Below are 10,577 nucleotides of genomic sequence, written 5' to 3'. Positions count from 1 at the left end.
TTTAGTGTCATCAGCCTTTATTTATCCAAGTTAGTTTTTATTGAGATTATAATGTTGTTTGCAGCATTTGATAGCGGCATTACTGTTGATGTTTCCACAAAACACAAATAGCCAACAAGCAAAGAGAGACGAATAGAGCGTTAAAAACTCAATAAAGTTAAAAAATAATGCCGCTAATAAAACTATTTTAAACAAAAAGAACATAAAGAGAAAGAGAGTCATCGCCAAGTGTAGTTCTGAACAATTCCCATAGTACATGTACGCAAAAATAGGCAAGTTAAGTTATTGAGTGTGTGTTAAAAGTTTACCTTGTCGAGAAACTATGTCAGCACGAGTGTTGGCAGTGGATTGTGTCATGTTAGTGTTGCGTGTTTGGTCGCTGAGCTAACCTGTGAATCTGATGGAACCATGGCCTGAGAAGGCAGTAGAGCTATATACTGATGCTGATGTTTTGTTTGGTCTCCATGGTGATAGATTCAGCAAATTACATCTCAGATTCCCTCTCTCCCTGTTAATTTGTTTGCACCCCGGCTCATCAGTTGATAACTTATTGATATGAGAATACACAAACGAAGATGCGGCAATGTTTCGACGCACAGGCGCGTCGTCGTAAATGCCACCTGCCTGGCCCGGGTGGAAATACCTCTTAAGGTGTTGTAAGCTGAAGTGTTTATGGATTTAAGTTCTTTTGGGTCCTGCTCTGTAGCGATTTAGCAGGTCAACATTATTGAGCACTAATTAAACAATGACTCCTGCCACCCAACGTCTCGTGGGCCTAGATATATTGATTGATCGGTTCGGTGGTGTTTGGAGTGTTTAGCGTTATTCCACAGTGTTATCGCGTGTAAACAATGAAAGATGGAGCTCTAAACGGTGATGAACTTTGGGAGCTGCAGCTTGGAATCGGACAAAGAGAAAGCTGGGGGGGAAAAAGGCTTTGCAACCGTTTGTCTACTGTCAGATTCTCCACAGCTGAGTGAGACGCTGCAGACTTAGAGACTTACAGAGGAATCAAACACTGATTCTGTTTCTCACTCAGGCACAATCAAATTATATGTTTTCAAGTTTTTCGTGATAACCCATCCAAAGCGGCCGGCTAAATGAAACCCTTGCTGTCAGCGGCAGATGGCAAATTCACCATAATCAATACAACTGACATTTCATTTGATGAGAATGCTGCAGTTTGATGAAAGGAAAATGATGCCGTGTTTATATTTCCTTTAGCACTTTTTTTTTTTTTTTTGCCTCGTACGTCTTGTTGACTGCTGCGGCTGGTTGTGAAAAGGTATAATGAAGGCGCTGCCAGTGACACAAGGTCGATCCGCTCAGCTCCTCCGGCTGTGTAGTAATTGGATTGGCCTGAGGGAAAGGTGAAGGCTTCTATTCAGAAGGTGTGGGTGATCCATCAGCCTCGCCTCGCCTGGAATCAAACTAGTGGTTAAGGTGGAAATTGAATATGATGTGCCACGAGCCAGCGATCACAGCCTGCCAGCGCTGCTCGTTGCATCAAATTAACACAGGGTGCAAAGCTAATCTGGGCTAGTTTGCGCTCCAGGGTCAGATGTTTTGTAAACGACATGGAAAATGTCGCTCTCACTCATGGGAATACTTCTGATTTGTGGGAATGGGTTTTGCGTTTGCTTTGAGGATGCATTTGCCCCTGACACAACCCGTGCATGGGAGCTTTGTTTAAGACTAAAGCAAATAGAACAAAGCAGCGACTCCGGCTAGAGAGCGACAGTGTAAAACCCGAAGGGCACATTTTTATTTTTGTGGGAACCAAATACATATTACATTGTGAACTATTGCACTGCATTTCCTAAAGGTAACATACTTTCTCAGGAACAAAAGACTGCTTTTCTTTGATGGTGCCATAAAAAATAAGGTTGTAATAGAACAAGAGTTTAGTGACACACAGCCTGTCTGCAGCTATGATCTGAAGGTAAATAAAACAGGAAGTGAAGATGTGTAGATGTGTGTTAATGACATCAAAGGGATCAATGAATGACTTTCACGTAAGCTTCTTTTGTTTAAAATGCTTCTCTGTATCCGAGAATGTTATCTGGACAATAACGTCTGATGTTAGGAATCCATTTTCACCTTGCTTTAAAAAGCTTTCTCATTATCTGGATTGTGATTGGAGTCTTCCAGGCGCCAGTGCCCATTCATGGCAAGTCACACATCCCCATTCAAAATAACTTAATGATGTATTTTCTGAAATGCAGAGGTTTCCTGCTCTACAGAATGGAAACCTCTCGTCAGGACTGTAGAGACGTTGCGAAGCTTCTGGATTCTGCCTTCTTGCCCAGTGCCGGCAGTGTCGAGGTCAGGAGTCGTTTGTGTTCGTACTCTATAACGATAAACTCATAATTGGAGTTCATGAGGCCGACACTGTATGGCAGCCTGGAGGGTCATTGTCACACAGTGGCGCTATGTGAAGGAGCAAACATCAAATCTCACATTCTAGGATCGCCAGATGAAGAGGGAGAAGAGTCAACAACAAAGCAATAACGCTCTATACAGTCAAACAATATAGATGCTGCCTGTAGCCTGCAGATGGATCAGAAAAGACTCCAAAGTTATTCAAGCACAGAGAGAAGAGCAACAACACTTAATTTATTTTTTGTTTACAAATTTCTGAACTCTTCCTCGAGTTGTTGTCTCCGGGTCGGGGGCATCTATCATCTGTGATCTCCGAGACGCTGAAGCTTCCCCCTGCCATCGTTCTGTGCTGCAGAAACAGAGACAGAATGAGATATACAGTGTCAGATTCTGGCAGGGAGAGATGGAAAGGAAAGTGTGAGGGACTTTCTTTTCCCCATTTAGAACAATAATCAAACATGTTCCACGGTCACGTCGCCTTAATTCTCCTTCGGCAACACTCCTCACCAAGTGTAGCTGTGTGTGCCGCAGCCACGCACATAACGTGTTAATAAAACCACAGCCTGGTTGCTTCCATGTCGCTTCTTCCACACGAGCTGAGACAGGTCCAGACTGTGTCCATTTCACTTCACAACTTCACCAAATTATTATAGAACACAGAGGAGCACATTTGATTGTGTGAAAACTGTTTTCCCTAAAGATCAAACCATTTCTGAATTATTCATGGATCCCAGATGGAGGCAGGATGAAGGCTAAAGCGCCCAGACTGGTCAGGCCGCTATTTTTGATAAATTTTTGTTGCGGGGTGAGTCTAAGGTTCCTTCCCCACAGACATGAAAGCTGTAAAACCTGAAGAGAAGACCAGGAAACAGGAAAAGGCTGCTAGAAACAGCAACAACTTCACAAATAAAGGTCCGATTTTCACTCAAACCGAAGGCAAACTGTGTTCATCATCATTCTTTTATTTCTTAAGTTTTCCTTCCTTTCTTTAAGACGACAGCTCTTGTATCACTTGAGGCAGTTTTATTGCATCAAGCTGTTTTATTGAATGTGTCCTCAGAATGTCATTTCATTCAAATCTACATCTTTTGTGTTTGGTTGTCCCAGGTAACAAACTGTGGTGGGCAGACGAAGAACTGGCACAGCTGGGGACCGTCACCAAGAGAGACGGACAAAATCCTTCCATCCTGAGAAACAAGACCAGCGGGGTCGTTCACATGAAGGTGTACGACAGGGATGGTCAGAAAGGTAAGCAGGCTGAAGCATACGGCACACACTCAAACACACACACACACACACTCACACACAGTTTGTGTTCTATCCCCTTTCCTTTGGAACATTCAGGCAGAAACCCGTGCCAGCTTAACAATGGTGGATGCTCCCAGCTTTGCTTCCCTACATCGGAGAACACACGCAGCTGCTCCTGCACTGTCGGCTACAACCTGCGCAGCGATCGCATGTCTTGTGAGGGTAAGCGGAGTAACTGTAACTGAATCCATCTGCACCCTGCGTTTCACACGGATTGGCCATGTAACTCCCATGTATCATGCATGTTTGGTGACTCTGTCGCTCTGTAGGCGTCGACTCCTTCCTGATGTATTCCATCCACGAGGGAATCCGTGGAATCGCTCTCGACCCAAACGACAACACTGAAGCCCTCATGCCCATTACAGGCACCCTGTTTGCTGTGGGAGTTGACTTCCATGCAGGTATGATACTGTGCAATACACATTAATGTTAAATACTGACACACACACACACACACACACACACACACATCGCTTCTTTCAGAATAGTTCTATCTGTGAAATGGGGGATATATAAACATGCTGTTGCAGATATTTTTAAAATGTGAGGTTATTTTTATTTTTGGGAAGTGCCTACTGATTGCCACACACACACACACGTCGTCTTCGTCTCCATTCCGTCGCTCTTGTGCCACTCAGGGAGTTTCTCTAATCTGGCAGTGATTCACTTCAATCATGTTCATCCACATGCAGCTCAAACTGAATCCCTGAGGCGCCGTGTGTAGAGTGGGTCACTTCCTTCACAGGCACGTGCAGAGCTGCGTTGCCAGATCTCGTAGGATAAACACGCAACCAGGCCCATTAAATGAAAAAAAAATTTCTGTCCTGTTGGAATAAGCAATTACAGTATGGCTCGATATATAGCTGTAAATCAGTGTTCAAAAAATGCTTCTTCTTTCTCTTCTTCTTGTCGGGTGCTTTCCTCTGTAACACAACACATACACACACCAACACACACACACACACACACACACACACACACACACACGGGACTGTGAATCATTATGTCTAAAGGCAGAGAATGTCTAAATAACAAAAAGAAACAGTCTCTGACAGGTGGTGGTGCTCAGTACAGCAACAGTATATTTTGACATACAAAGCAAACCCAAAATAAGAAACTTTAAGCCCAAACAAGCCCAAAACACTGCAACCCACAATTTTCTGTAATTTGAGTGACTACATGGAAAACAAGCCCAAAGTCGCCTATAATAAGCAGACAGGCTGCCCTGGTACACAGGTTAAAGTGGACCATTTAAGCGCGCGCGCACACACACACACACACACACACACACACACACACACACACACACACACACACACACACACACACACACACAGTGCATGGACAGACAACAACAGGCTCCCAGTTTGCCTCTCAGCAGCGTGGATTGGAAGAGACGGCGTCTATGGCTGATTGCAGCTTTTATAGTTCATTTAGAAACCCTTCATGCAACAGCAGTTACGTGTGGGCAACAGAGAGGTGTAGTGACAACAAACCATCCCTCATGTGCATGACGGGGGTTCAAACCCCATTTTGGCAAGTACGTGCCCCACGGAAATGTCATGGACATGGCAAAGCTCCTGGGGGAAATGCACTGTACTGGACTGATGAGGGTCAAATGGAACGTACCATTCTCCTGCTTGTTGTTCCACTCTTACTTTTTGGTAAATTCAGCAGATTTTGTAAATTTAACTGGGAATCGCTAATGATGCTTTCTTGTAATCAGGTCTGGACAATTATAGTATGAGTTTGGATCCCAAAGCTTTAGCAGCTGCAGTAGTTTTGAATCATTATGAAGACTTTCAGCTTGTGAATGTCAGCTACCAGCATTTTCATGAGAATATGTTTGAGTTGTCTGATCGTGTTTCTGCCGTTTGCCATCCTCACTTCAGTCCTCACGAAGATAGATAATTGAAAATAGCTGGAGGAAAGAAATCTTATGTTTACAGATATGGCAAACAATTATCAAAGATTATCAGATTTCAAAATAAAAGCCCCCACACTCACTGGGTGGATTCTGAACAATTTTGTTAAAATAAATGTCATATCATCAATTAAATCACGTTTTATTGTCACTTCTTGAGTGATTAACCTGAAAATACTGCATTAGTACGGTTAAATTACATCAACCTGCACACTCACGCTCCTCTATTTCCCACAGTATTAATTCAATATTCCTATCAATAAAAAAAAAAAGCAGTTTTAAAGTAGTGAAAGGTCTTTGTTCTGCCGGGCTCTATAACCTTCTGAATAATGGTCTGTGGAGTTCAGTACAGATGAAAGAGCAGTAAGTTTGACATTACAGAGGAACCTCAGTATGAATAACACCCAGCTATTCCCCCTCACGCACCCGAAACACTCCAAAGGCAACGCAATTCCCAAGATATTGTGTCAAATGAACGTGCCGTAACGCGCACTGCAAAGTCTCCAATAAACCGCTGGTGCTGTCATTTGTTATATCTGCTGCTTCCTTCTGCAGAATATACATGATACAAATGATAGATTTATTACACTGACAAAAGCTATGCATATAGTGTGCGGCTGGTTAGCATGTACGGAACAGAGTGCCACTGATGCATGATAACAAAAGCTATGTGAGTGAAATTGCATATACACAGCTGAAGTAATAAACCACACACACACACACACTTGGTATCCACGCATATACAGTATGCTGTATCCAGAGAGTTCCTTGCTGGCAGTAGAAACATATGCAATAAAACAGCCGCATTGGTTCCACACACACAAACTCCCAACTTACCTTCTGGTGATAATTTGTCATCCTAAGTACCCATTTACTGTTATCTAACACTGCCAACAAAGACATCACAGAGTCTCTCATGCCCCAGGGTTCCAGATTATGCTGGTTGTGCCCGTCACTGTACCTATTTCCTGAGTTTGCGAGTTCTTGAAAAAGTATCAAAGTTGTATCAAAGCGGATTACTCTGGGATCATCAAAGATTTGAGAGCGATATAAGAGAGAGTCACTGTGTAAACAAGGTAATCTTTGCCAGCCAGTGTGATACCCAGTAACCACCACAGGAGCCTGAAATCTGGGCGACTTCAAAGGTCAAATTGCAAACTTGAGGTGTGACCACAACTTTGGCAGAGGAGAAATGAGCCAAACCTAAAATTAGTCGTCGGGAAGGTGCAGAACAAGCCTGCCGGTTGCTCTCTCCCCTTTTATGGCTCGGTGCAGGTGAACATGCAAATATGACACTAAGCCAGCCAGGAGCTGGAACTGATAGCTCACGCATATCATTTGCATGCTATTATGGAAGGCAACCCGCCAGAGCATGAAACGATGAAAGTTGTCCAGCTGGATTGTGTCACACGTGTGTTAACATAGTGTGAAGGAAGCGTAAACACACATATAGCATCGTCTAACCTCACGACAACTCGTGCTGCTCAGGGGAAAACACAGACGTAAAGACAAGATGTGGAATTGATCGCCTTATTTCATGCATTTGGAACAACAGTGCTGTAGTAAGTAAAATCTGGCCGACTATAACCATTCCAGTTGATGCGCTATACATCAACAAAACCTGTGTGTGTGTTTTCATCATCACCCTCTATATTCCTGCGCCAAATGCAGTGAAATGGTCCGTGCTGCAGTATAAAATGTGGTTTCATGAGCTGCTTTGTTCGAGAGTATATATACTTTTGTGGCAGCTCCATTCATCGTCCCGTGTTCTGCTTGTCATTAAGAGCATCGTCTGTTTCACAGGCAATGACACGGTGTACTGGACCGACATGGGCCTGAACAGAATCTCCCGGGCCAAGCGGGATCAGACCTGGAGAGAAGATATCATCACGACAGGCATCAGCCGGGTGGAGGGCATCGCGGTGGACTGGATTGCTGGTCAGTGTTATGACAATTTCAACTACCAATTTGTTAACTTTTGACTTGACTTGAATTTGTTCATTTTATAAATTAACACAAAGACTCAGTTTAGATTTCAGCTATGTGGTTTTCAATGCAATGGTTCTCAATTTCTGGTGTAAGTGCTTAGTCATGGTATGCCAAGTCAAATCAAATCGGCATTCTGTTTCTGTGGCAAAATGTCCACAAATAAAATTAGCTTCATTAAGAAATATAACTGAAATAAAAATCTCATTATTATTTTCTTATTTATTATCCTCTAAGATTTTAGCATTTCTGATGTTTTCCTTTGATTTTTTTCTCTAAACTTGACTCTGATGTCTCTGGGGCTTCAGTGAAGGGTCTTTATCCTTTATTACACAGGAAACCTCTACTGGACGGACCACGGCTTTAACCTCATCGAAATCTCCCGTCTGAGTGGCGCGTACCGCTCAGTGGTCATATCTGAAGGGCTGGATCAACCCCGGGCCATCGCCCTCCACCCACAGAAGGGGTAGGCACCACCTGACCTCTCCCTCACCACACGAAGGGCAGTTTGTTCTCTATGTCAAGGCCGTATTTCTTGTGATCAATAGTTGTCCTATTACGCGTTGGTTTCAGAAGTGCTCATTTAAAATCGATTGACAAGACGCCTTCATAGTGTCTCAGGGAAACACATTGAAAGCCTGTGAAACACACAAGGTAGTGGCCACAGATGAGACCATCTTAGCAGATTGGTCATTGATACGTGTGTTTTACGTCTCTGACCAGCAGCTCGGCTTAAAAGCTCATTAGTAATTGAGACTGAGCGACCGCATGATCTATTTTTCACCACAGTTTGGAGAAGCAGATGTAGGTGGACAGTTTAAACACAACATTGCAACATTATTTCTCCTGTAAAACCTTCATCTTTCTAATCAGTTTAGTATTAAATCTGAAGGTAATACTCTCAAAGGCTTTGAACAGTCCTCTGTCAGCAGCGTCTGAATAATTTCCTCTCATTTTGCCACAATCGTCTCTCCGAAGCCATTTCAGCTTCATTTGAGTGGCTCTGACGGAAGAGAGATGATTTTAACCTTCTGAAATGTCAAAATGTCACAGACTGGAATAAAAGGAACTGAATCAGACTTACTTCATAAAAAGTCTGTCATTCACACGAAAATCCCATCAAGATTGAAATGAAAGGAACCAGGATTCTAAAAGTTCTTTTACATGAGACAAAAAGAAACATTTAGCACAACATTAATATTATGAAGTGTGATTCATGTGGAAGTAAATCAATAATATCAATATTCTAACTCTGCATCAGCGTTTCATCTATGAATTCCACACTATTTATACCGGTAAAGAAATGACTGTGTTGAACCATTGTGTTCTCTGACAATGCCGGCCAGGTATCTCTTCTGGACTGAGTGGGGCCAGAACCCCTGTATAGGCCGCTCCCGCCTGGACGGTTCAGACCAGGTCACCTTGGTCAGCTCTGGCATTGTGTGGCCCAATGGCATCTCCATAGACTATGAGGTAACGCTTTCACGGTTCTTATTGACGGACCTCATTCCTTCTCGTCTCATCCCTGTGTGAGGCCCCGGCGTGTGATGTGCATCTCCAAAATTACTTTTCCAGGAAAATAGATTATACTGGTGTGACGCCCGCACAGACAAGATCGAGAGGATCAACCTTGAGACAGGTGAGAGCCGGGAGATTGTGCTGGCAGAGGCCAACGTAGACCTGTTCTCAGTGGCTGTGTTTGGGCCTTACATCTACTGGTCTGACAGGTAATTTATTATTCCTCTAATGCACACACATGCATTTGCCTGCAATACTAACCTGCCATTAACCCTCCCTTTCAAAAGTCACTCTCGAAAGTATTAAAGCAGTATTTCCTCACAATGAGGGCCGCCACCTATTTAGATAAATGCCCCACACTGAGTTCAGTGTCATCAGCAAGGGCAGATCCTTCCATATCCTTTTGTCAACTTGGGCGCTCGGTTCACTTAAACGATGCTTTATTTCTCCCCCAGCCTGTAGTTCATGCATTACCCTACATCAGCGTAAAGTCAGGGCTTTGTTCTCTGAAATAGCAGACACTTACTTTGCACCCCAATCTCCTCCGGCGCACTCCAGGGCCCACTCCAACGGTTCAATCCGCCGAGGCCTCAAGACCGACACCAGCGAGGCGTCGACCATGAGGAGCGGCCTGGGGGTCAACCTGAAGGATGTGACCATCTTTAATAGAGGCAGAGAGAAAGGTTTCAAATTAATGCCGTTATTGATTCAAACTGTAACTCTCGCCTACATTAGTGCCCCTGCTCAGGTTTTAAAAGGCTGTCATGGAATCCATTTTGCAAATATGTCTCTGCACCACAGGCACCAACCCCTGCGCCAGGAGCAACGGCGGCTGCCAGCAGCTGTGCTTCCACCTGGGCAGCGGCCGGCGGACCTGCTCCTGTGCCCACGGACGCTTGGCAGAGGACGGATTTGGCTGCGAACGCTACGAAGGCTATCTCCTCTTCTCTGAGAGGACAATACTGAAAAGCATCCACCTTTCACAGGACAGCGACCTCAACTCGCCCATCCAGCCTTTTGAGAACCCGTCTTTCTTCAAGAACATCATCGCCCTGACCTTTGATTATAGTCAGAAGACGGCAGGAACCAACCGCATCTTTTTTAGTGACATTCATTTTGGAAATATCCAGATGATTAATGACGACTGGACAGGAAGATCGATTATAGCAGAAAGTAAGTGTGTTTCGGATTGACAAACACACACACACACACACACACACACACACACACACACACACACACAGACAACTTCACCATGCCTCCATCTAGGGTAAGAGCCTCCCGTTTGTTATTGAGGGAGACGTGCTGTGCGTGTGCAGAGACGGTACCGTTAATGTTCTTATTTAATTTCATTCACGTGTTATTCGCTGCACCAGCACAGCACCCCCTGATGGTTCTGAGTATGATTGGGCTCAGTGTGGGGCAGGATTTGCACCATTTCCGCTGCGGTTGTAATTAT

At 44.1% G+C, this 10,577-nt stretch overlaps 1 protein-coding gene across 1 annotated transcript in view; it reads left to right on the top strand.

The window, feature by feature from the left end:
• Window positions 1–10,577, top strand: part of lrp1bb (low density lipoprotein receptor-related protein 1Bb) — a 173,737-nt gene that overhangs the window by 90,421 nt on the left and 72,739 nt on the right. The window contains exons 32-40 of the mRNA XM_076159072.1: window positions 3,490–3,630; window positions 3,727–3,852; window positions 3,960–4,091; window positions 7,418–7,552; window positions 7,937–8,066; window positions 8,947–9,073; window positions 9,176–9,327; window positions 9,677–9,801; window positions 9,920–10,291. Of these exons, the coding sequence (XP_076015187.1) occupies window positions 3,490–3,630; window positions 3,727–3,852; window positions 3,960–4,091; window positions 7,418–7,552; window positions 7,937–8,066; window positions 8,947–9,073; window positions 9,176–9,327; window positions 9,677–9,801; window positions 9,920–10,291 (1,440 nt within the window). The remainder of the gene's footprint in view (window positions 1–3,489; window positions 3,631–3,726; window positions 3,853–3,959; window positions 4,092–7,417; window positions 7,553–7,936; window positions 8,067–8,946; window positions 9,074–9,175; window positions 9,328–9,676; window positions 9,802–9,919; window positions 10,292–10,577) is intronic.

Source organism: Genypterus blacodes, unplaced genomic scaffold, assembly GCF_046128005.1.
Source record: "Genypterus blacodes isolate CSIRO-AG114 ecotype Tasmania unplaced genomic scaffold, CSIRO-AGI_Gbla_v1 ptg000093l_1, whole genome shotgun sequence".
In the NCBI taxonomy this organism is placed as follows: Eukaryota; Metazoa; Chordata; class Actinopteri; order Ophidiiformes; family Ophidiidae; genus Genypterus; species Genypterus blacodes.
This window is presented reverse-complemented; position numbering and strand designations above follow the sequence as displayed.